Source organism: Perca fluviatilis, chromosome 13 (assembly GCF_010015445.1).
Source record: "Perca fluviatilis chromosome 13, GENO_Pfluv_1.0, whole genome shotgun sequence".
NCBI lineage: Eukaryota > Metazoa > Chordata > Actinopteri > Perciformes > Percidae > Perca > Perca fluviatilis.
Genome location: NC_053124.1, coordinates 24,275,249 through 24,302,739, shown reverse-complemented (window position 1 = coordinate 24,302,739; position 27,491 = coordinate 24,275,249). Strand labels below are relative to the sequence as shown.

General features: G+C 40.8%; 1 protein-coding gene across 2 annotated transcripts in view; it reads left to right on the top strand.

Moving 5' to 3' along the window:
• LOC120571306 (ephrin type-A receptor 7-like) overlaps positions 1 to 27,491 on the top strand; it is a 150,308-nt gene that overhangs the window by 33,352 nt on the left and 89,465 nt on the right. Inside the window, exons 2-4 of one of the 2 annotated variants that reach the window (XM_039820190.1) lie at positions 5,414 to 5,478; positions 7,144 to 7,816; positions 24,411 to 24,751. In XM_039820190.1, the coding sequence (XP_039676124.1) occupies positions 5,414 to 5,478; positions 7,144 to 7,816; positions 24,411 to 24,547 (875 nt within the window). In that variant the 3' untranslated portion in view covers positions 24,548 to 24,751. Of the gene's footprint in view, positions 1 to 5,413; positions 5,479 to 7,143; positions 7,817 to 24,410; positions 24,752 to 27,491 lie in introns of those variants that run through there. The other variant, XM_039820189.1, reaches the window with a different exon arrangement.

Here is a 27,491-nt window from a genome sequence, read left to right as displayed (position 1 = left end):
AAATAGTCATGCTGAAACAATTAGTCAATTAATAAATTAGTTGATTGACACTGTTTTGACAATCAATCCATAGTTTAAGCCATTTTCCTTCTAGCATCTCAGTTTTAAAGTTTCTCTTCTTTTCTTCATCTTCATGTCATCGTAAGGTTGCATATCTTTGAGATTTGACGTTTTAAAATGTCCCCATGGGCTCAGGGAACTCTGTAGATTGTCAGTTGTTGCCAATATATTTGCTGACATCAATTCAGGCTCAGTCAGTAGGGAGTTGGGTTGGGAACCGGAGGGTCGCTGGTCCAAGTCCCCGTACGGTAAGTGTGTAATTTAATGTAAACAGTGTAATTTCCCCTTGCGGAATTAATAAAGTATACATTATTATTATTATTATTATTATTATTATTAAGTCACATAGACAAGTCCAAGTTAAGTCTCAATTCTGTTAAAACAAGTCTTAAGTAATTTATACAAGTCCTAGTCAAGTCATAAGTCATACAGACAAGTCCAACCTTAAGTCTTAAGTCTGCCAATGCCAGTCTCAAGTTACTGAGGGGGGGTCAGGTCTCAATTCATTTAGAAAAGTCCTAATCAGGTCTCGAGTCTGTCAAAGCAACTCTCCCTTTATTAATTTGAGTCAAAGTCTGTCAAGACATTACCAAGTCAAATCTGTCAAGAAGTCTTGAGTCAAGGTTCAAGTTCTTGAGGGCAAATCCAGGCGGAGTCTGAAGTCATGCTGATGTGTCCAAGTCAAATCTCAAGTCATAGGGTCAAGTCAAAATCAAGTCTCTATTCTGTGAAAGCAAGTCTCAAGATACAAGTCATTCATGTCTCTTATTACACATTTTCTTATTAAAGCTGTGATAATAGTGTTTTCTTCAGGCCATTTGAAGTCTCAGTTTCTCCTCCACTCTCCTGTTGTATAAGAAGGATAATGGCTGGACAATTATAGTTGTCCCAGTGGAGCATCACTGGCTTGTGTTTATCCCTGTCTGGGTGCGCTCTCTTTGGAAAGGTTGAGCTTCCTGAGCTCCGTGGTCTACCTTGGAGTAGGCTGGCTGATGAGTTGCCCGCAGGTCGCTGTGAGGACAGCAAATGCCCGAGCTAATATTGCCATGAAGCTATGGAACACTACCGAGGCAAATTATGAAATGAGGCTCTCTCTCACTGGGAGGGATTTAAATCGTCTGCATTTGTAAGAATATACTTATGTTCCACATTGTATATTCATCAGCTGTGTTTCAGCAGAGACAGATTTTTTTTGTCTTTGACAGAATGTCGTACACTATTTATACATACCTTTTGTTTATCAGTTATGTAGTTCTCTGTGCTTTTTTTTGTTGTCTCTAGTCAGATAAAATATTTGGCCATAGGAGTCTGCCTTTACTCTCATTTAAAGAGTTACACACACTTACTTTTGACAGAAAGAATGAGAAGCCTTAACATTGGTAGCCCTTAAAACCCCTTGAATACTTGAAATACTTGACCTGAGTGCTGTAGGACACGTCTCTCCTACAGCTGTGTCTTCCCTCAGTGCTTTGTATCTGTCAACTTGTCTCATCCTTGTGTATTGGCAGGGCTGAACAAGTCATTTAATACATCGCACAAACCAGAGAAAGTTTGCTAAAGTTATGAATTTCAAGACTGGCATCAAGAAAGCCTTTGCTCCATTACTGGGGCGGTTTCTGTGCCTTGTCATTAATTCTTTCTTTTTCAGAATGTTTTTATAGTCTACTCTTTCAGTCTTTCTGATAAAAGCTCTTTGATACTCTTCTCCAATGTCTTCTCATTTTTACATCAAAACACAAGCAACTAGATATTTTTTCTTACCTGAAGTAAGAAAGGCTGTCTTTACATAAGCTCCCCATGTAAAGTTAAATTAGACTAGGCTGCTCTCCTCTTTATATGTAATCTGTCGTCTGGCTGGGACTCTGTTTTATCTACCAGTGATAAAAGTCAGCCTTGTCTTGTGTGTCCTACTGTATATAGGGCTGAGGCCAAACAGACAAAAAAAAACAAAATTAGCTCACAGATCCACATTGTCCGTATAATGATGGGCAATTATTTATGAAACAACCTTTTGAAATTGGTGTTTAGTAGCTAATTTGTCACGGCTCTTAGTCAGAGCCATGGGCAGAGAGCTTTTGTTTCTTTGTCACGTTTCTTACTCTAATTTTTTCCCTCTCTTTAAGTGACCCTTCCTTCACCTACTTTGGTTTTCTTTTCTTAACTTTTTTTTGTCTCTCTCTCTCTCTCTGACGCGCTTTCTCTTATCTGTCTCTCTGTATTTCTCTCTCCCTCCTGCTCCCAAAGGCCCATTAGCCTGTCTAACTAGGCTGTGATTACAGGACTTATGTGTTCAGTGTGTGATCATAGTGCCAACTTTGTCCTCTGAGTAACTCTCTGACTGACTGCTCACTAAGGTATACTGATCCCTCTGTGTATTGCCCGGAGTGTTCATTTATTTGTACTTCATGTGCCTCTTTCTCTCTTCCTTTTCTTTTTTCTGTCTCTCTTGCCTACTTGAATTTTTTGTCTTTTTCTCTTTCAAGTTGGCTCTCTTTCTTGCTTCTCTCTACCCTCTTCCGCTGATTATTTTCTCTCATCGTCTCTCTTCGGCTCCCACCTCAGCCTTTCTCAGTGTCTCTCCACCACCCTTGGCCTCTCCCACTCTAATCTTCTCCAAATGCCTCTGTGTTATCAGCTAACCACAGAACCATGCTTTGGGCACCCGGCAGTGTTAGCCCCCCCCCAAAAAAAATAAAGTTAAGTGTTTAGTAAAGGATCTATCATGGTCCAGTGAGACTTTCCTCCATGCTAGCCCACAATCCACCCCCTCCAAATCTATTCACTCTCATTGGACTCTTAAAGGTAGCACTAAAGAGCAAGTCTCCTTTTTTTTTTATCTCAAATTGCATTTATATAACCTTGTATTAATAATTCTTCTCCTAAGCGGATGGAATCATGGCCTTGGGATGAAACAAAAATAAAAGAAAATATTCTCAGTTTGTTTGTTTGAAAAGTTCAGCCAATGTATTGACCGGTTTGTTTCGACACTTGCTTCTCCTTGCAACTGGAAAACATCAAAGATCGTACTTCCCTTTTGGTACATGAGCACATCTCGTGTCAAAGTCCATAGCCTCCTTGTCAGAGCATGAGTCAGCAACATTACAGGTCTTAGCCGCCACATCTCAGCCCACAGCATGAGTCAGAATGCGAAGGTTTTTACTCTTTGCTCACCAGCAGGTTACTGTAGGTTTACTGTAATGTAGCAATGGGTATCGGATCAAAGTCGTTTTTAAGAATTCAAGCAATGCTTAAGATGAGAAGAAATGGTTACTTGTCAAGCAGTCTACTCCCCACTATAGACTGTCACACAGGTTATTTTTGAGAGCCCTTACAAGGCTCCTAAAATGGTTAAAAGTTGACGTAGAAAACTAAAGTTAAAGCCAAGTAACACACTGAAGTACAAGAGTGAAGGTAGCGCTTTTTTCTAAGGATGAAAGACAACAGTCTTTGCACAGGATGTTGAAAAAAAAGAGTTGTCAGACTCATTTTGCTTCAGGGCTGTAGATGTTGGGAATACAGAAAAAGAGTGTGTGGGGGGTGGGGAGAGTATCTTTTTAAGCAGACAAGCTTAAAGCATGGGTAACTTTAATATTAGCAAAATCCTTTAAAAATGAGGCGGTAATGCAGCTCACCATATGTCGCTACAGATGTTGATATTACATTATAGATTAAGATAAATGTTCTAATGATGGCTTTCATGTACCCCTGCCAAATACTACTGAGTTTGAAATGGCCAATCTCACTCCCGACTGCTCAAAGACATGACTTTGACTAGTGAACTGTGGCTCCTCGGTTGCTATGCCAACTTTGGTTTGAACAGGATGCTGAAGTACTTGGCGATGCCTCATACTGTAACTATGGATATTTTTTCAGTGGTAGACATATTTAGATCTTGTACTACTTACACCATAACTTCAACTGAAGACTAGTTTTATAAGTGATTAATCTGATGAATATTCTCTTGAATAATCACTTGATATTCTTTCTCTATGAAATGCAAAATTATGAAGAATTGTCATTAAAAATGTTCTTATCTGACCAACATTTTAAAACTTAAACATATTCAGTTTACAGCCATACTGCAAGGTACATAAGGTATAACACCCCCACATATAGGAATCTGGCGCAACAGAATATTTGGTGTTTTGGCCTAAAGATGATGATAAAGGAATGATATGAATAGTTGCAGAGTTTGGTTGACCATCCAATTAATTGTTTCTGCTCTGCTTCTATTACACAGATGTTTTGGGATTTTTGGCTGTTAGTTGGACAAAACAAGTGGTTTTGGCTTTGGGAAATTGTGATGGGAATTTGAAAAAAAACAATTCCAACTGTATAGACTAAACTACTAAATGAACAATCAATTAAATTAATTAATCATGAAACAAATGTGTTGCAGCCTTGGATCACATTGTATACAATGTGAGTTATAGCATAGACGAAACAATGAACAAGATATACTTAAATTATCAAAAGTAAAGATACTCTGTTTTCTGAAAACCTAGTGAAATATAAATAACATAACACTACTCAAGTAAAGCACCTCAAATTTGTACTTAAAGTCAGTAATCGAGTAAATGTAGTTGTGTTCTACCACTGATATTGTAGTAAGATCACTTCTAATAAGATCACTTCTATTAGAAACAATAAATACTTTGTGTAAAAATGTTTAGCTCAACTCCAGATGTCCTTTTAGGACACTTCTCCTTGCAGTGGGTCTTTTTATTTAAGCAACTAAAGTAGCATTGCACAGCGCTTTCTCAGAGCTTCATTCCACTGTATTTTTTTGTGTAGCTGTCCGTGGTGCTAAAAACACACTCAAAGCTTGCTCTTGCCCCCTGTCCATGGTGCTGAAAGGAAAACACATACTGTAGAGCACAGACCCACCATTGAAAGCTGACTGAGGGAACTCTTTGTCTCTCGCCTTGTTTTGAAAGCTCTGTGGGGCTCTGTCGTGTTTTGTTAGCGGCCTCTGGTATTTTTTACTGCTGAAGCCAGCGGATGATGGAAAGCTCTTTGTCCAGCTTAAGTCCTCAGCAGATGGCATTAATGCACTTATCAAAGGATACGTTCACCTTCACCAGATTTTGACAGGCCTGCCTCGGTGTTAATGGCTTTCTTTCATTATTCCAAAAGTAATATGTCGTGTTGCACTTACATTGTTAGACTTGTAAATTGAAGACCACTCTTTCTTTATTAGTTAGTCTTTAACGTGCTTTGTTGACATGCACTCATGGCACACTATTGACAAACTTATTTACGCTGACAAGATAAAATAAATACAAACTCCATAATCCTTTCTAAATTGACCTATGTGCTTCTCTGTTTGTTTTTTCCTCTTTATTTCCTGCAGTGGTGCTGCTGAATTCTAAAGAGACTCAGGCAGAGCTGGGATGGACATCCTATCCCCCTAATGGAGTAAGTGTGCTTACTTGCATTTTCATTATCGTCTGTATGTTTGTTTATTTGTTTGCACATGTGCTTGTTCACTCGCTTGGCTCCACAACATAGCTGCTTGCTTAACATCTGGCCCAGACCACCCCTTTTCATCCTCCTGTTCTGTTCATGCTGTTTCTAATTTTCCTTCTTCTAATCATTCCCTTCCTTTCTCACGTGTTCTCTTCTCGCCCAGTCCAGAGCTCATCATTATCATTAATCAATGGTGCTTATGCAGGTTTGGATACCGCAGTGCCCAAACCTAGACACAGATATACTGCCACAGATGAATGCCCCCCCCCGTATCAATCGATTTGGCTTGTAAAAACCTTAGCACTAAGTTATGCAAGACAAAGGCCGGAGCCCTTTTTAAATAATCTGCCACTGCCTAAGCAGTTTGTCGCCCACTTCCCACCTGGACGCTGGCCTTTTTTCATGTGCAACACACCCAAGGTGTCTATTATATAAACAGCATTGTACACATACTGTTTAGTGTAGATTGTGTTGAGTCACTGGCAGCTTGAGGTGGCTGTTGGATCACATGCAAAGCTAAATCTAATCTATTAATGTACTTGTTTGACTCAACTACCGTCCCCAATGGCACACAGAGAGAACACACTGCATCAACTTTGATTTAGTCACCCTGGCAGTAGTGCAGTTTATCACATTACTATCACATATCATCGCTTTTACAGTTTGGTTTGCTTTGTGTGTGTGTGTATGCATGTGTATGTGCGGCAGAGTGAGAGATCCACATTTGGTGCTCAGTTTACTTTTAATTCTTGTCAAGTCTGACTCAATCTCAGTAATTCAAATGGTGACATGGAGTTGTTCCAATGGACCAATAACGTATGAGATAAAAGGGTTTTTCTCACTTGCTTTATACTGCAAATTTTCTAATAAAAGTAAATAAAAAATACTAACTCTTTCTATTATAGGACATACTAAGTGTTTTTGAGTGGTGAGTGAGTTTGGCAGGCTTAACCTTATGTTTAAATTTATACAAAAGCAAGTCCCTCTCCATTATATGACTATAATCTTCATACAGCATATAACTGTTGGTTTTATCTAGAAGGAAGGATACAGTTGCTTTGAATTCCACTTTAGTAATTCCTCTCAAATGCCATTACATTTAGTGACTAGGGCAGTGGAGATGAAAAGAGACCGGCTGAAAAAGCCACTAAGGTCTGACCCATTCTTTCAGTAACACCACTCAAGTCTGATGTAATGACTGAGGTAGTGCAGTTTGTCATTTTCTCTGTGACGTTCTTAAAGAATCTGAGTGTGAATGTTTTTTTTCGACACCCACACACCCATTAATCAGATTATGTCGTTAGACTGTTAACCTGTACTGACTGTATTCTTTCTTTCTCTGACTTTTGACTTTCCTTTTCATTATCTGTGTTGTCTCCCGCCCACCTCACTTTACTTTGTTTTCTGTCTTTTCACTCCCTCATATTATCACTTCACTCCTGTTTCTCTTCTGTTGTTTTAACTGTACTTTTGCCGTCCTCCATTCCTGTTGTTCTCCTTTCCTCTCCTTCTTTCCTCTCATCCTCTTCACTATACCTCCACCTCCACCTTTAATCCTCTTTGTTGTCCCTCTCTCCTCCCTTTTCCCCTCCCCACCTGCCTCCATCTCACCAGTGGGAGGAGATAAGTGGTGTAGATGAGAAGTACAAGCCTATCCGGACGTACCAGGTGTGCAACGTGATGGAGCCCACACAGCAGAACAACTGGCTGCAGACAGGCTGGGTGGCGCGCCGAGGTGGCCAGCGCATTTTCGTGGAGCTCCAGTTCACGCTGCGTGACTGCAACAGCATCCCCGGTGTGGCGGGCACGTGCAAGGAGACCTTCAACCTCCTCTACGTCGAGTCGGACAGGGACCTCGGGGGTGTGACCCGAGAGGATCGCTACACCAAGATTGACACCATCGCTGCCGACGAGAGCTTCACGCAGGGTGACCTGGGTGAGAGAAAGATGAAACTGAACACGGAGGTGCGTGAGATCGGCCACCTCAACCGCAAGGGCTTCCACCTGGCTTTCCAGGACGTCGGTGCCTGCGTGGCCCTAGTGGCCGTGCGCGTGTACTACAAACGCTGCCTTGCAACTGTGCAGAACCTGGCAGTGTTCCCCGACACGGTGGCTGAGGCGGCCTTCGCCACGCTGGTAGAGGTGCGCGGCACCTGCGTCAACAACTCTGAGGTTGACGCTGACAGCCCTCCCAGGATGCATTGCAGCGCCGAGGGGGAATGGCTGGTGCCCATTGGGAAGTGCAGCTGCAGCGCCGGCTACGAGGAAGGACACAGCAGCTGTGAAGGTAGGAAACAAATAAATAGAAAGTGGGATGCATGGGTAGATGAAAGAGGCCAGAAAACAAAGAGGGAACAGAAGGAACAGGAAAGGGACTGTGTGAGGAAAGAGAACTAAACAAACAAGCAAATGAAAGAACAAGGCAAAGAAATGTTTGCAAAGCAGAAGTGAAGGTAGGATTAGAAGGGAGGGAATTTGACTACTTAAAGTACTGTTGATGTCCTCCAGTTCTTTGTCAGAATAACTGTGAACAATTCCTCTGGTATAAGAGAGAAACAAAGAAAGAACACTGCAAAAATATCCAGCTTTTAAATTAACTGTTGGGTATTTTTGAGCCCTTAAAGTTGCATTTTTCTTGAAACATTTACAAAAATCTGCCAGGACAATAAGATGCATCTACCTGTGTCCAGTACAATTCAACTTGGTTGAAGCATGTTGTAGAAATGAGGGGTCAGTTAAGCTCACTCTCACTCTCTGGTAAGCACACTTCGCACAGCCAGATTTTTTTGATTTTCAAATAATAGACAAGAATGAATTAATAAGATGAAGACTTTTGCTGTGCTATAGAAGAGAGGGAGAACGGTGAGGAAAGGAGGGAGAGCGGAGGATGGCTGTGTGTTGGAGAGATTAGAAAAACAGGAGGAGGACAAGAGAGGGGAAAGGTTGATCCATGTGAAAAGAGAGCTGTGAAGATACGACAGATACTGTAAGAGTGAAGGAGAATAGTGGAAATAATTGCATGTGGGCAAGGAGCGAGAGGAGAAATCAAGAAGAAAGCACTGTTAAGTGTTGAGACAAGGAGAGTGATACAGAGTGGACATTGTTTTTCAAAGACAGACAATGGAAGTACAGAAAAGCCTTCCACACTCAATTTCAATCCATGTCTGCTTTTGTTTAACACTGACATGACATCAATGCTCAGGGCCTCGATTTGTCTGTGATGTTACCTTGGTTCATGCGTAAGAGTGTCAGCACACATGTCGACATGACACATGATACAGTCTGAACGCCTTGCTGTGTGTGTGTGTGTGTGTGTGTGTGTGTGTGTGTGTGTGTGTGTGTGTGTGTGTGTGTGTGTGTGTGTGTGTGTGTGTGTGTGTGTGTGTGTGTGTGTGTGTGTGTGTGTGCGTGCGTGCGTGCGTGCGTGTGCAAAGTAACTAATGTACTCTTTCTTCAGATGGCTGTACCCTATGGAGTTGTAGCCTGAATGGCCTACACACACGTACTTACATGAAGCATTGTCGGTGGGTGGCGTGGGGTGTTGCACTCTGACGTTAAACACAGGGACAGTATTGGAATCTTTTTTTCACAACCCATTGCTCATACAGCAGCAGCAGTTTGATCGCCTGACTGTTGCTGTTAGCTTTCACACCCCATCTTGCATTGTTGTGCAATGAGATGTGGGTGTTGTAGTCACTGGACAGCAGGCTGTGTGCATCGTAATGGAGGGGTAATTTAGCAGAAGTGCTGAACTCTTGAGTTGCTGTTATGGTTGATGGTTGCAATTTATTGCTATGAAATTACCTCCTTCTGTTTTGGTAACTTCTCGCCAATGGTGTCTTTCTACGGGTGTGATTAACTTACAGGTGTTTTTTTTTAATTCATGTTGAGACCTTGATAGTTTTTATCTTGAGCTCATTGTGCCAGTAAATGTTAAAGACAACTAAACAACATAAATACAGACAGAAAGTTTAGTAACAGAATAGAAGTAGATGCAAATGTTTAAAGTACCAATCAGTGTTGGAGGAGGACAGAGGTGAGAAAGGAGAAAAGGGGGTTGGTAAAAAGTTAATAGCAGTTGTAGAGCAATAGAGATAAGGGGCCAGATGAAAAAGGTTGCATGTGCACAAACAACATGCATACTCCATTACCCATACACACATCGGCATTTATAAAAGAAGAACCTGCAGTGAGAATGAGGTGTAAAATTTATCACACTAATCAATTAGATTTAGTGTGATTTATCGTTCTTTTTATTGACATTAAGTATAGAGGCATTCTTTTATTTCCATCTGCTAATATGTCATTTAATTTCTTTTTTATTTTATCCTGTATTGTGAAGCATTTTGTGTGCTATAAACTAAATCATTAATTACCTTTCTGACATTTGATGATAATTGAGATATCAGTACTGATGATGTTTTATAGATGCATGTGATGAAATAATGATAGCTGCGTGGATCGACAACTGCTCTGGCTTTGTTAGAGAATATCAAACGATATGGCACAAATACATAAAATTGCACCTTGTGTGTGAGTAGTGAAGCAGACAGAAGTACTGATATGAAAATGGCTGATTAGGGGCATGTCTGTATCCATTTGTCTCCTGTGGGAGTGGAAATGAGGCTCATTCCCCGTGCGCCCAGTTTCACAAAGAGTGAGATTTGTCAAACAGCACCACACATTAGGGCTGCTCGATTATGGAAAGAATCATAATCACGATTATTTTGGTCAATATTGAAATCCTGATTATTTTACACGATTACTCATTGGCTTTTAGAAAGACGTTGTAATTATTGAATTAAAACAAACAAACCGTGAAACAGTTAAACAAATCAACACTGAAAACACCTTGAACTGTGAAATTTCACTCTAATACTTTTCCCGTTTGAGCTTTTTTCTCTCCATTCAGAACTCATGACAAAATAAGAGTTGACTTGCAAAACGTAATGTGCAAAATAATCGTTTTCTCGATTACTCTGTTTTTGGGATCGTTAGGAGCAGAAATCGTAATTCTGATTAAAAATTGATTAATTGCACAGCCCACACGTACACACAACATTAAAGTTCCAGTGTGTAACGTGTTTAGGTGTTCATTATCAAAGTCCGTGTTGCCCGTTCACAAACCTGTCCTTTTTCATGAATATTTACCACCACCATCAATTCCAAGTATTCCTTTTGGCTTGAAATTTTACGTTTGCATTTGCATGAACTGGGGGTAGACGCTCCATATTCATGCGCCATCTTGAAATACGTTAGCCAGTAAGGGACATACAGGATAAACTGCTCCGCCTTTCACGTTTTCGCTGTCACCTGATAAACTCACAGGTGCTGCTAATGGATATTGTCGCTTCCCGGCCCCGGGCAAGTTTGAAGAAGGAAACGTGGAGGACCACACGTATTCAAAATCCAAATTTCAGGAACAGGAGTCTTCTTCTTCACCCAGAAAAAGAAAAAGGATATTGAAAATAGCAAAAGACCGTCTTTTTGAAGCGTGAAGGCTACCGTAACTGTAATACGTACTTTGAACAGCGTGGTGCGAGAGAGAGAGTCTCAACGCTAGATGGGAGAAATTCCTACACATTGGACCTTTAAATTAAACAAATCTAATTAAATGCAATCAAAAGAATGCATATGCATAGTTTTGGCTTTGTAAAAAATGTTGTGCATCTGGCTGAAGAAGTTAGAGTAGAAATTGTGAGATTGCATGACTATGATATTTTTAGAACAAAGGCAAAAAATAGGCAGGTGGGTTAGGGGAAAAAAACAGACCGACAAAAGCCAACTTATAAAGAACAAGGCAAAGACAAAAAGTTGTGTTCACACTGCCTGTGTCTTTTTAACATTTGGGCAGTTAATGAGAAGCTGTTACAACATGCTGCCTAATGCTGTTTTATGTAGTTTTACATGTTGTCTGAGGAACACAATCTGCTTAACAAAAAATGCAGAAAGTACAAAGTATTAGTAGAAAAGTTGGTAGAATCAACTACGCTGATCATAAGTCATGCAGAACGTTGGCTGTGTTGCAGAATGTTTGACAGTTGGATATAAGTATTTATTGGCAGTTGGTCTGTTGCTTGAGCTGCTTCTTGTAATTATCAACAATGCTTTTTCTACAATAAAAGTTAAGCTGAGGACAATGAAATTGAACGAACAGACAAAGCAAAATTCGCAGAGCAGTGAAATGTCAGGAGTGAAGTCCGGAAACACTGGACAGACGAAGACATGAGGAGTTGAAAATATGTGATTTCTAACAGTGACAGGAGAATAGAAACTGTTTGAAAGAAAAGCAGAAGTGAAGGGAGAATAGGACAGGCCAGGCTTGTTGCCAAAGGAGCAAGCAGACAAAGATGGTGAAGTTCAGTGACAGCACCAATGAAGACAGGATGCCTGGAAAGAGAGAGAAAAAGAGAGAGATCCTATACTTTATCTTTGGTGCTCGAACTTCCCTGGGCACAGTTAGTGTGTGGTCTATAGGTGACAGGGCCTGTAATTCTCCCTAAGAGCAACACACACACACACACACACACACACACACACACACACACACACACACACACACACACACACACACACACACACACACACACTCTTCCCCTGTAGTGCCTCATTTCTCAGTTCAGCAGTAGTGGTATGAATATGCAGCCCCAACCCTGACATCTCCCACTGCACCAGAGCTATTGATCAGCAGTAATGCTCCACTAAACTGAGGAATTGCGCTGGGACTGCTCATACACACATATAGCGAGGACACACACATTCAGGAGCATGCTGTGGTACGCCCCACACAGCAGACACACACACATACACTTGGGTTGATTTCATTCTGTGTGTGGGAGAAAGACATTAAGACTCATTGTGTGCCTGATAGATATGGATAGTGCGATAACAGCAGTGTGTGTAAGGGAGTTTGTGTGTGTATGTGGGTTTGTGTCTGTCTGCGTGTGTCACAATCACACTTATATACGTGTTTCTGGAGGACATGCATGGCTGACTGCTGTGAAACATAATATGATTGCAAAGCTGGCAATCATAACATAACCATTATGTTCAACTAATTTCTGTGCGTGTTTGTAAACAGGTTCTGTAACTAGGTCTTATTTACTCCTGGGTCTATTTGTGTATCTGAGTGAGAGCAAATGCACTAAGCGTCTCTGTGCAGGTCAATAATATTGAATAGCCAGTGAGTAGCTACTGATAATGTTGTAAGCAGATAGTGTTGTGGAGTAGAGAAGAGGATTATTACCACACGCAATGTAACAGTGACGCCAGACCCAGGCAACACTGGATTACTTCACATTATAGCATCTGTTGTCATAATGGACCTTCTCTAACCTATTCTGCTATTTTAATGCTGTAGGCATAAAGCAAATAAGTTTGTATTTCCCAGGCACACATTTATATTTTTCTCAAGTTTTTTCAGATGTGTTTTTCCACTGCTTCTATATTTTGTGGTGATCTAGGATTCACAGGCAGGAATAATTCAGTGAAGCAGAGATTTCAATTTTATTCGCAGCAACTGACGTCACCCAAAACCCCTGCATTTTGATCCACGTTTTACTCTGGACAACTTTGTTGAGCACAGGAGCACACGTAAAGTGAGACTAATGCCTCGCAGTCCAATGCGATGCATGCTGCGATGCTTTCCCACATGCCTAGCCATAATTTTAATTTCTTCGAAAAAAACAAAGCACTCCAAGCACAAATTGGTAGACACATTGAATTAAAAAAAACATGCTCAGGAAACTGCATAAAAAGAGGTTTTGAATTATCTGAGGGAAATATTAGCATCCACAAAATTAGAACATCAGATTTGCAGAACATCAGAGATCCTGCTTTGAGCATAAAACAAAAATGAATGTCTAATTGTAGAAAAGCTGGAACAATAAAATAAATGCCATGTTAAAATTCTATTATTCTCAGTTTTCCTTTCTTTATCTCTTAAAAAAAAATTGGTAACACTTCATAATAATGGTACATGAATTAGCATGAATTCATGCATGACTTCATGTATGAAAAAGCATTAATTCGTTCATATAGAACTATTAATAATATAAAATGATTAATAGTATCTCATTCATGACTTAATGCAGGAACAATACGTATCATTTTTAATACATTTCATTTTAATTTGACCTTAATTGATGCATTAATTAACGTATTGTTCCTGCATTAAGTCATGCATGAGATAAAAATTAATCCTTGTACACCACTGATAGTCCATGAAGTACTACAAGAATGAATTCATGCTTTTTTATGCATGAATTCATGATAATTTATGTACCGTTATTATAAAGTGTTACCAAAGAATTAAATAAACAGAGCGGTTGGTGATATACTGATGTGTAGAACCATCCTTTGCTTTAGTTTCTGTCAGCATGTGCACACACAGCATTGTTCTAGATCTTGACCCTGCACGCCTTCACACATTCGCACTACATGTACCTGCGGTGATGAGCTCACACGTGTTCTCCAATCTCATTACAAAGGAAAACAAATTATGTAATAATTTCCCTCGCAAATGCTATGTTTCATGTGCTGGTGTATTTGTGTGTGTTTCTGCCACACTCATAAGCTCCTTCCTGTTCTAATTAAGGCTGCTCTTTCTATATAATTACTGAGTGTAGCATGTGCCTTCAGCAGATTCTCTTATTATCTCTGTTGTTTGCTGCTCCAAAATCCGACTCCAGGCACATTCGCCACCCTGCTATTCCTTCCTATTGCTCTCCTTCCCTCTGTAATTTACTACACGCCTTCCTTCTCCTCCCCTTTGCTCCCTCTCGCTTCTTTATTTCCCTCACCCATTTACCCCCCATGCACTCCCCACGCTGCCAAAGAAGTTTGCACTTCATTTCTATCCCACTGATCTCATCGGTGCTTCATGACTTCCTCTAAAACCTCTTAATTTTGCTTTCTTTCTCCCGTTCTCTTTTTTTCTTCTTATTTTCTCTCCCTCCTTTCTGTCATCATTTCCCCCCTTTCTTTTAACTATTCGCTCTACCTCTCTCCACCCCTCTCACCCTGCCCCCTGTCGGCACCATGTGGCAGGTGAGTTGCGGTGAGGCAGGGTTAGTCAGGTTAACAGGCTGAAATCTGCTGGAGAAGCTTGGAGATCCATCTCATGTACGTGTGTGTGGGGGAGAGAGAGATACGTGTTTGTGTGCGTTCGACTGTGCTCAAAATTTGGCTCCGGTGCCCAATCATATGTTTCTGATGTCGCTCCCTCTGTTGCACTCATCTTCCCCTCTGTCGTTTGTCACTTCTTGTCATGTCATCAACCCTCCCCAACTCTTTTTGTTTCAGACAGACGTCGCCTCATATTTCCTTCTTTGACTTTTATTTTTTATTTTTTAAACCTTCCTTGCCTTGCTTTCCTCCAACTGATTTGTGCCTTTTTACAAAAGCCTCTCAAAGCTGCTACTGTATCAATTACCACCCCCACTTTCAATATCGGGCTTCTGACTCCTCTTTCATGCCCCTTCTCTCTTTTATCACACTTTATTTTTTTCTTTTTCTACCCCTTTACTTTATACCAGCTCTCCCTGGCTCGATACCACCCCTGCCCATCTGGTCCTTCCCCCTCCTTCCATCTCTCTCCTCAACAGCCACATCACCCGCTACTGTTATTCATCTCTCTCCCCAGCTTTCATTTAAAATAATTCACATTCTCAGGGGGGAGACAAATGTGTTTTTTGAACCCAGCTTCTGATGTATTTATTTAGCTGGTCAGCCATACAACAAGTGGGCAGGCAGCACACATACACACTCGGACCGACAAACATTTGCACACATTTATATAAATGTAGAAACATATCCATGTAGACATACATGCAGCTATATGTGCATGCTCGCTTGCTAAAGGACCATTAAAATGCCCCTTGGTTATTGAAAATGTGAGCTGGAGGGAGGCCAAGCATTCACTATTCATCCTTCCCTTTCCATCCTTCACCTAGGGAAAATGAAGCAAGTAAAGGGAGGAAGAAAAAAAGCAAAGTGAACAAAGATAGCAAAGGGTGCTATAGGTATGGAAGGAAATGAAAATGTAAGAGGGAAGATGTGTTGCAGAAAAGAGCATTGTAGTGGTTGCTATTTGTTAGCATTTGTTTTGTATGCATAAAATATGAGTCGTAAAAGCTGAGGATGATGAGGAAAAAAATAAAATAAATACAGAGCAAAAAAAGACAAAGGGGTTTTGGCCACAGGCAGAATCAGTGAGAATGTGGGATAAACCCGCAAATTACAACATGTGAACCTCCGTCCTTCCCTCTCCTCTCTGCCTCCTCTTACCACTTCCAATCCTTTACACCGACTCATGAATTAAATACAGCTGACATGAATGCATCAGAGTTAGAAAAGGTTGGCATCCAGCTTAATCATGTTGCTAACTCAACTGACATGACAGCCTCATTTCTCTCTGCCTCACTCATGACCACTGAGCTGAATCCAACATTCAGTATAAGGAGGGAAACAGCCTGAAAGAGAAACTCTGGGATATGAGTAGCTGACAAGTATGATGTTCGGAAGGCATCAAAAGAGATTATTAAGACAGCTTTGTTCCCCTGTGTCATTCCAGTTTTCTTTGCCCTTTTTTCCTCGGTTTTGTTTATTTTCCAGGAATTTTGCACTTTTTATAATCCTTCTAAGACCACTACAATATTGCCAAGACAAAGTACAATACATGTGTGTGCATATAATCTTACTCACTGTAGGGGTTGAATTTAGTTGCTCTGATTGTCGGTGCTTTTGATCAAATCAGCAGGTAAAAACCTAAAACGTTACCAAGCGAAGACAGAAATGTGGATATATCCCTGTGGGGAACTCGTGCTATTCAGCAGCAAATGTAAATGACATACAGAAGGGACAATGGAATATGAAATCAAAACTGAACAATGAGTGAAGATTAACAGTGCAGCGCCATTGGGTTGAAAAAACTGAGTACTTCTTAAGCTAAGTAAACCATTTAAAAACATGTTAGATTATCTGAAAAATGCACAAAGCTGAAAACAAAGCTTTTTTGGACATCTTGGAGATACATGGTTTTCACAGAACAATGACGAGATCTTCAGAGACAATGTCGATATCTATCCATATTAAGACAGATGTTGATGGGGAAAAATATTTGTATTTGACGTAAAAAGGCCTGTACGTGAGCATTTGTTTACAAAGACAGGGAAGAACGAACAGAAAGGGAAACTTCTGTGACTTTAACCATGTGTCATGTCAAATAACCGCCCCCATAGGTTGTTTACATTTGTGACTTTGGGCCACAGTTGCTGATAAGCCACAGATTGTGAATCAGGGTTGAAACACTGACATAAAAGGTTGGGTGAGGACAAGCTGCCTGTTAGCCAAACAACTAATTCTAAGTCTGATTATGTCAGACTGTGTAATTCTTTGTGTCCTGAAGTGAACCAGCAGAGGGACGCTGGTGCCCAAGACAGCTTACAAGTGTTTCCATGTTATTGTGCACATTCAAGCGTGTTATGTAGGGAGAGATTTTAGAAGCCGCCAAATACTTTCTTCTGCTCCAGGGAACAGACTGGGGATTGCATACATGTGCATGCTACCTGTCTGCCATTCATGTACATCCTTCCTCTGTTAAAAATTATATATATTGTAGGTGAGAAGGCACTGTCCAGCAATTGCCCTGCTGTCCCACAATCATCTCTTTCCATCCTCATTCAACCTCCAGTAATAACTTTCCATCTGTTTAAAATTGATGTGGGATCAGTCTATAGATCTGTCTGCCCCCACTTAACCTTGGAGAAACGTACTTATTCTGTCAAAATGGTCAAAAGACTGCGAGCACAGCGGTGCACACACACTCTTATTCAAAAATAAGTCTGAACAGGAATGGCATTAAAGCAGTAATTATTTTTAGCATGCAGGTCTTACCGTGGTCACAGGAGTGAAATGAAAAAAATGATATCTTAAATGTATCTAGAAGTGCAAAGTCAAAGGTGTCTGGATTTGCAGAATTAGTCTGGAAAATATGTCACTCATTGGAACAGCTCAACCAGTTACACTTATTGGTGAGGTGTTCTCTGGCATTTAGCCGTTTTGGATTGTCCACATGTTGATGTCTCATGTTATTAAGTCACAATTGTGTCTGAGAATTGTGAGTCAAATTAATGAAAAATATGATGGGGAAAAAAGTCCCTTGGAAGGGATGGCAAGTACTTGCAGTGTAATCCTGATGTCTCACCTTAGATGTGTGAAGAGACCTACATACCTATTGAAATTGATATATTAATATATCAATTTCAATGAAGGTTGCTCAGTTGTATGTCATGGAAAAGTTCCTCAGACAAGTATGTACACCTAGCCACTTTGTGTGTCATGAGCGTGTTGGATAGCTATCTAATGTTTAAAGTGTACAGTAAATGCAAGAAGCATTAGACCCATTGCTCAAACCAACTGAAGGGGTGACTGTAACTTTTCTTTGATAATACAAGGAGTAATTTCTGAATATGTGAGATGCTCAGTTTTATAATGATTTGTCAATGGGAAAAGGTCTTTATGTAAGTCACATATCTTGCATTGTTACTACTAATCCAATGCCTGTCACTGCTCCACAAATGACCTAAACAACCCTAATATGACATCAACTTGTGATCGATGCAAACGGTTTAAAAATGCCTGGGAACTCTCAATCAGTCACTTAAACTAATCAAGAAAGCTTTTAAATAATTTCACTCTGCAGTTGTCATTTATTAGAAATAAACAGTGGACATCACAAACTTGTAATCCATTATTTTGCATTTGTACAAAGGTTTACATGTGTGTTTGCATGTGACAGGCTGTGATGCCATCACTGTTTGCTGCCACTCTGCCTATGAGACTGTGTGTATGCGCCGGCTGTTGTCTCTGTATTCACAGCTCGGCAGAGGGGCCTGCCGTGAGGACAGAGTGCCCGGCCCCCTGGCTGCACAGCGAGCCTGGCATGCCATCCCCTGCCAGCTTGGCTTTCCATCCCCCTGCCTTCCTCATTTTGTTGTCATTTGTCATCACCCTCCCTAGCACGCACCCTCCCTCCATACACACTGATACACACTCAAAACAGAATCCACATCCAAATGAAAATGGATGGCATTTCCAGGGCCACCTGCGCCTCTGTGCTCCAAATCCTCCCCCTTACATGCACATACACAAATGCACACGCCCTCACATATGCATGTAAATGTACACCAGGACACGTGCATTTGCCTATTCACACACTCATGTGCAGCATGTGCACGCCCACATGCATGCACAGAAACAAACAACACCACATATGCGTGCTCAGACATAGGCTTACTCCCTATCTCTCACAGGCTCATGTGCTCTATTTGTCCATAACCCACACCATCTGTTTCTGTCTTCTGCCTGCCGTTAGATGCGTGTAGTCCTCCGCACACACACCCACACACTCTCTCTCTCTCTCTCTCTCTCTCTCTCTCTCTCTCTCTCTCTCTCTCTCTCTCTCTCTCTCTCTCTCTCTCTCTCTCTCTCTCTCTCTCTCTCTCTCTCTCTCTCTCTCTGTTTGGATGTATAATCATGCACAGTTCCACAAACACCTGTAGTCCTCATATTGACTAGACAACCCATAATCCCTTTGGATGGACAGGCTCATTAGCACTCAGACACTACCACATCACCGAGCACAAACATAAATCTAGACCTACACTTTGGCTAAATCTTTTTTTTTTATATTCTAGCAGAGATGTGAAGAATTTTGAGCGCACACTACTGTATATCAGTAATTGTTACATGCTCTCTTTACACACAAGGACATGTACCTTGGTCTTACACACACACACACACACACACACACACACACACACACACACACACACACACACACACACACACACACACACACACACACACACACACGGTGGGGAGCAGTGTGAAGTGATTGGCATCCTGAGGCGAGTGTTATGGGTGACATTTCCACTGTGCTGTGGTATAGAGAGGTTTCCTGCAGAGCCTCTGGTCCACTGGCACACCGAGAGATTGGGGACGTTAGGTGGGTTGGGGTGCAGGGGTGGGGACAGAGTGAGATAGAGAGGATGGCAGACATGGGTTATCACATATGCATGCATTTGGACAGAGACACATTCAAAACCAGTGCATATACTCTAAAAACCTTAAAGCTACAGCCTCAGCTTAGCCTCAGCTTAGCCTAATCGAAAGATGATGGCTTGAAAGACTCAGAGGTTTCGTGTCTTTTCTTTATCAAATTTGGTTTCCTGTGATGTCCTAACACCACTAAGCAACAAAGAGGAAAACTGGCCTTTTAAATAAAAGATCAAATCATTTAAGGAGTGTCTCTAAAGAATAAAAGAAAAATAAACATAAATTCCCAGCTCCTGAATCTCCGGTTCTGTGTTTCTCTGTGTATCTCTCTTACTGTCTTCGTCTGCATTCTGCATGACAGTCTTATTAAAACACACATGACAAACTGCCCGTACTCTCCAGTGGTTCCCAACCTGGGGTCCGGGCACCCCCAGGGGGGGCGGCAAAGATCACGGGGGGGGGGTTGGGTGCAAGTCTTTTATCTGATTTGAGGTTGAGGTAAAAAAAAAAAAAAAAAATATTTGCACATGTTAAACAAATTATGATAATACACTAGAATATATAATGTATACAAAAGTCTGCATGAAAACTATATATTTTGTTGTATCCTCGTTTTTCCTGCCACCACGGCATCACTATTTTATGAATGAAACATGGCGGAGAAACATAACAGTGCTGATAACTCCAATGTATCAAAAAAGAAATTAAGGCTCTATCTCCAGAGTTACCTCAACTTCGGTTTCAGGGGGCGGGTGGGCTCAGCTTTTGTTAGACATGAGTAGTGGGGGCGCCGAGGAAAAAAGGTTGGGAACCACTGCTCTATACTGTACCAGCCCACACAGATTAGACACCATCCTTGTCTCCTATAGAAGCCTTTGCAACCGACTCTGGCCGCTGTTTTAAGTAATATATGCATCTATGCAAATATGTCTGCAATTTTGTTCAGGTTGTGTATACAGGCAGCCTCTATGAATGGTGAGGCTAATGGCAAAATGCATTAAGCTAGTCTATCAAATAGCAACTAGATGGTGGCTCCAAAAAAGCTTAGTGAGGGCGAGTTTAGTTTTCTAACATTAGCCAAACTACCAGGTACCTACTAGGTAATACCAAAACAAATACGACAACTTCAAAACCCATGCGTGAATTGAGTTGAGGAAGAATAGGTTTCATTGTTTATGTCTTTAACTTTTCATTAGTTAAAGGACAACCTTGTCAGTCTTCTTTTAAAGCTTTCATAGTCTTGCTTTAAGGTTTAAAGAGAAGTATGTTGCCCTGTCACAACTCAGCTTGGCCAAATTTGGATCTTCAGTACTGTAGATCCAGTACGTCAAGGCTTCAAAACATCCTCCCGGACATCTACAGTTGATGTGAAAGATTGTCCATGTTTTCCTGAAGTCCGTTATTTACACCTCTTTAAATCGATTACTAATTAAGCAATTAAAATGCACAAATAAACCCCAACATGTAACCACTACACTCTGACTGTATGTGGAGCTTGACTTTCCCTCCTCTTTTATTCTCTGTCTCACCACAGTAGGTGTCTCTCTGTGGTGTTGCGTTGCTCGCCATCCAGAACAATGTAAATCTACTGTTGAATTAGTTATTTTCCCTCCCTATCATTCATCACACAGGACACACTGAGAGGGCGCAGTGTGGAACAGTGAGAGTCTGTGTGGTGCAGTGAACCATCGCCGTGTTTGCACAGATTGAAAAATCGGACACGGGAAAACACAAGTTCACACACGCCTGCCCGTGTGCATTTTTGCCAGGCAACACACACCCGTACACTAAATACACACACTTGTGTATATATACACAAGGAATTATCAGTTTACCTGCTCATGCAGAACATACATGTGGACACACAAGCTGCACATTACAGCCACTGTTGTCTTCTTTTTGTGTGTAAGTTTGCCTGGATCTGTGAATGCTTTTAGTGCAGTGGACTGTGTCTTTGTGTGAATGCATATATGATTTGGAAAAACACAAACGCACGAACCTGTTGGTCAACACAGACGCTCAGTGCTCCTTCCTATTACACATGGAAAGTCATTCAAGTCATGTATGTACATAAGCACAGTTGAATGCTCGTATTTTACGTTTTGTTTTTCATTACTGTTTGAAGGTGTTGATGTGTTGTCGTGGCACTGAGAAAACACATGACACGCACACACACCAAATCAATGGTGTGCGTGTCATGTGGTTAACTGGCCCTGCTGACTGTGATGGATGGTGTATTTATGAAGCCCCTTTTCGTGCTCTGGATCAAGGACTGAAAGCATCATCCAGTTAGACAGAGAGAGGGACTGGTGGATCAAGGGATGACTGAGGCAAGGATAGAGGGAAGGAGGATGGATGGCTCAAGGGAAGGAGGAGACTGCAGAATGGAGGGATTTAGGGATGGAAAGAGAGTTGGGGAATGAGACCGCTTGCTTGGAGGGAAGGTCATAGTCAGCAGAGAGGATTGGAATCCTGCTGAGCCAGGGGCAGGCACGCACGCACGCACGCACGCATGGGCCATTTATTTAATCTGAAAATAGTCCCACATCTTATGTTACTCACTGACAAGCATTAGTTACCTTTTCAATGTTTTTTTTGAACACGAAACACACATAAAATATAAAAATAAGAAGACATGAGGTGTCAGCTGGTTACAAAAACATATGATTGATATTTATTGTTTCCCCGGTAACACTTTATTTTTGAGGGGTGTTCATAACACTGACATGACACCTGTCATGGACATGGAGTCTTTTCGAATGTCATTCGGTAAATTATGATACTTAAAGCAACACCAAAGATTCTTTTGTACCTTAAAATAATGTTTACAAAATCGTTTCAGTGGTTCATCAACTTGTAACAGGGTGAACGGCACTTCTATTGGCTATAACCGCACTATGCAAGTTTGCCAGATTGGGTAGCGGATCTGTAGTTATGACAGCGGTAATGGACAATTCCGCTTCCAACCTGTAGGGGAACCAAAGAGGAAAAGTGCTTTGGTGTTGCTTTAATGCTAAGTTAGCATTGTTTGAGATGTTTGTGTTATGACAACTTGACATTAACGAAGACAACAATCTCTCTAATGACAACTTGACATTAAGCAAGACATAATTGTGTCATGGCTGGGCTAATAATCAAACATTAATAAACAATTTAGGTTTATGTGTTAACATCACATTAAACTATTAAGTGCTTGGTTTTTATATTGTCTGTCATGAGACCATTATGGTTGTGTCATAAATACTTTTCCTTGACCCCAAGTAAAGTGAAACAATTTGGACTTGTCATGAAGTTTGATTCCACCTTCAAATGCTATTATAACGGTGTCATGAATAATTCCCTCGACCTCAAGTAAAGTGGAACCATTTGGACTTGTCATCAGGATGTCATGAAAGTTATCAGACCAGTTTGACAACAGTGAAAGCAGTTCCGAGGTGATTTAATGAGTTTTGGACACATAAAATTAGCTTAGCTAAGGCTAACGTTTTCTTGTTCATAAAGTAATCGCTAACCGTAGCTGTCGTTAGCTAGTTAGCTCGGTTAGCTGTACAGGCCAGTTTTACGACTTTCTTTCTGGGTTTGGCTCTTTGCAGGTTATGTTGTCTAGGTTAATGTCAAGTTGTTATAACAAAGACATTGACATGTTATATTGTCTTGCTTAATGTCAAGTTGTCATAACAAACATCTCAAACAATGCTAACTTTGCATTGAAAGTGTCATAATTTACCGAATGACACTTAATGACAACAGTCATGAACATTCATAAAGATGTGATTTCATTTCATAGTTTTGACGATGTCATGTCAGTCTTATGCATAAATCTGATCCTAGTTTATGAGGCAGCAATTGTAAGGCAGAGAGGCAGATAGGTCAGCCAATCAACTATTAGACGGAAAGACAGATGGCAAAACACAAGCAGACTAGGTGGTGAGTAGGAAGATGAATGAGCAGGCAGGGAGACTGTAAGACAGACCGACACATTTGCTTGCTGTTGTTTAATAGAAAGGAATGGAAGCAGGTTGGAGTTTTGGTTACACGACCATATCTCAAAGTAGAGACACTCTACTTGACATGCAAATGGGTGGACACGGACTTGAGTTATTTTAAAGCCCTTGGCCATCATGAAGCCAAGGACAATCTTGCCAGAATGTGAGTTCAATATAGCAGTATTACCTTTTTTATTTTCTTTTTTTTAAATTAATTCACCAACTGTTGGTGACAAAAGGCAGAGTTTCCTCTCAATTTCCTGAGCAGCATACCTGCTAGTTACGGTTTCCTTGAAAAGGCTGCTGCTCTCTATGTGGTATCTGTAAGTGCACTGGTCAGGGAGGCCTGCAGAAAGCTGTGTCAGAGCTGTAAGTGGCAATAAATGAACCGAAGGCTCCCACTTTCTCCTCTTTATATTTTCTTCATCCTCCAGGCGCCAGTGTCTCCTGGGATAAAATTGACCCGGGAGTTAATATCCCAGTGGGATTACGGGGCAACTAGTGGCATTGTCAGTTGTTACAAGTTGGTTAAAAATATTCAATTTTCCTATGCATGTCCTCTCGTCAATTCTCACAATAAAATTGCCTTTGCTGAGTTTGCTGAACTAATTATGCCTTTATAGCTTTTACATTTTCAGTATTTCAAGTGATTATCCTGTATACCCTCAGGGACTGGTAATTGTCAAAATGAAAGAACAGGTTGATTTCCGTGTAATTAAAGTGATCCCCCTTGGTAATAAAAAATAATTTTAAGCATGCATCATATTTACTCAATATTTGATAGTGCTATTAAAGAAAAGTGCTATTTCCCCTCAATCTGATTTATTAATTTTAAAGACTGCACTGCAGCAGGAATCAGTCTACACTGGTGCAGAAGATGCCTTTCTCTCCGTCTGCCAACCTGCCCGGCTGTCATGGAAGTGACGTCCTCTATCAGGACCTCACAACTTGACCTGGCCCCTGGGGATGCCTGAGGGGACACTGCTGAATGTTCCTATACTCCCTTCAGTGGCTGTCATCTGCACAAAAAGCTCTGCCAGCACATCTTATTTAACCAACAAGGGAGAACACACTCAAGCATTACACGGAAATATCAGGGAAGAGTACCCAGTATGTTTGTTACCATGAACATTATAAAGTATGTAACTTATTTATGTGTTCTAATTTCTTCATAATAAAAAAATTCCTGGAAAGAACAATGCAATTTTGTTAGACTGTTCTGAGACAAATACACATGCACACAACTCCTTTAAATTTTAAGTAACAAGCAGGGATCATACAGTATTTATATAATTATGTTGAATTTATAAGTAGTTGTTGACTTTCACTGGAGTTGAAAAAAGGGACTGAGATCCATTCAAAATTAGGTAAAGAATAATTTATTATAACTTTTAACTTTAATCTATATTTTTATATACTTGATAGCTGTAATGCTACAAAAAACTCTTTTGCATGTTTTGCTGCTGTGTGCAGAATAAAACTTTCAGTGCATAATTAGTATCAAATTTCATAGTCCTTTCTGGAAACCTTCTTAAAGTGCCCATATTATGCTCATTTTCAGGTTCATAACTGTATTTTAAGGTTGTAACAGAATAGGTTTACATGGTTTAATTTTCAAAAAACACCATATTTTTGTTGTACTGCACAGCTCTCTCTCACTGCTGCAGATCCTCTTTTCACCTGGTCTCTGTTTTAGCTACAGAGTGAGACCTCTTTTCTTCTTCTTCTTCTGTACTATCTTTGATTTCACTCGCACATGCGCAGTAGCTCAGATGTAGATCATGTCAGCTAGCTAACTCTAGAGACAGTAAAAGAAAGCCTTAGCATGCTAACGCTACGAGCTAACGGTTGTGGTTAGCCAGCTCGTTGTGACGTCACAATCCGAGCCGATTTTGAACAGCTCACCCAGAGATTGAAGGCAGGACACATTCAGAAACCGTATCTCACTCAGAACACCACGGATGGATTTTTTCCAAAGTTTGTATGTCTGTGGAAGCACAAGAGACACAAAATAACACCCCAAATCCCAGAAAAAATGTGTTTTTTTCATAATATGGGCTCTTTAAAATATATAAAATATCTTATTTTCTAGGAAATCATTGTAATACCATTGAACCCGTTAAATAAAGCATGTTTTTATTTTATTTATTTTTTCCAAATTTATAATTCTATCCTTGGTTGTCGCTGAACTTTGACTAGTGGCTCTGGTAAATTTGGTAAAAGCATGTTGTGGTATTTAGCAAATATGTGTCTCAAAGCGCAGACAGTTTTAGTGTCATGGTTATGGTGTATTTGTGCGTGTGTCTTGAGGGAGTCGTGTTAGTGGCAGGCCTGCTTTGGCGTCCCGTCCATCTGTGTGCTTTGTGCTATGGTTCCCCAGAGGCCCTTACACACTCTCTGATGGCCTATCACAAGCCTCCACCTGTAAACACTAGCATCAATAACCTCTCTCTCTTTCTCTCTCACTCTCTCTCTCTATCCGCTGGCTGACTGTTGTTTATATGGCTGTAAAATTCAATTAGGCTGCAGGGGAGCGGGCCGGCCTGCATTACTGCCTGCCAGGGTGACATTTCATTTGCAATGAATCATGGGCCAGAGGAGGACCGGGCCGGCGAGCAAAACAACACTTCTCCTCCTATCTGTCCCCTTCTTCTCTTCTCTTTTTTTCCGTCTGCTTCTTTGTGCCTCTTCACTTTCATTAAACCTTCTCCCTGTTTTTCCGTAGCATAAACCCTTCTCCCCCTGTATTTTCTGAGTCATGATGCTCCAAAGAAACCTCCAGGGCCCACTCTTTTTTTACTGCCTGCGGTCCATGAGAAAGTAGTTGTGTATTCACCACTGCTTTTATTTTCTCAATCTTTGTTTGTCCCCTATGTTTTTTACCTTCATACTCACTCGTACTTTTCTTCTCTACCAATCTACAGTTTAATACCACTACATTATTTTCCTGTCTTCACTCCCTTCCATCTTTATCTCTTCAACCACTCCTGTCAAGATGAGGAGTTTTAGCTCTGGTGAGCCTCTGTTTTCCTCTTACCTGCCTCATTTTGATTTAGGCCAGGACCTCAACATTTCAGATCCACTTCAGCTTTGACCAAAACCCCCTAGACAAAGAAAATGTCTTATAACATTTTTACATGCATCACTTTGTCCAGCAAAGCACAGTGTCAGGCCACTGCCACCGCCGAAAGGGTTGGGACGAGGCCGGCTTTGCCCAGGGAAATGAAAAAGCCCCACTGCAGGAGCTTGTTAAGTCAGAAAATGATGGATTTAGGGAGTTTCCTGCTCATACTATATGAGAGTGCTGACTGCACCAAGTGCGCCCTGGTAGCTCACCTGGTCTTCAGCTATCCTAATATCCTAGAACTGTGGTATGAGGAATTTCCTCTTGTGCTCATTAAGGTGATCTAAACAGAGAAGAATGAATAGAGTGGCATTAAGAAAAGTATGCGATAACTTGATAAATGAATGCATAAACTGCCTCTCTGATAACACCGCGATAGGGATTCTACTTAAATCAAGGATAAACTGAATAACTTATACAACATCATCCATGCTGAGGAGGTATTAGTGTCTCCCTTGGAAGCGTGCTTACTGTGTGAGAACATATATACTAGTACTCTTGTAGTTTTGAATTTAATCTACCAGAAACAGCCCTGGGACTTATTTTGGGTTCTGGCCAGTAATTCAGGAAAAAAAAACTAATGTACACTATTAATAATGCATGTAAAGTGCTCTGATTTTAGTTCTTTTAGCTTCTTTTGTTCTTTCCCTGAGTACAAAGTTTGGGGGTTTTAGTTTTGTTTGTGTGAGTCAGGATAGGAGTGTTTTCGGCATTAGTCAGAACGAGGTTTGTGTTTCTTTGCATCTTTGTATTTGTTGGTCTGTGTGTGTTTTAGTGCATATGTATATAAAAGG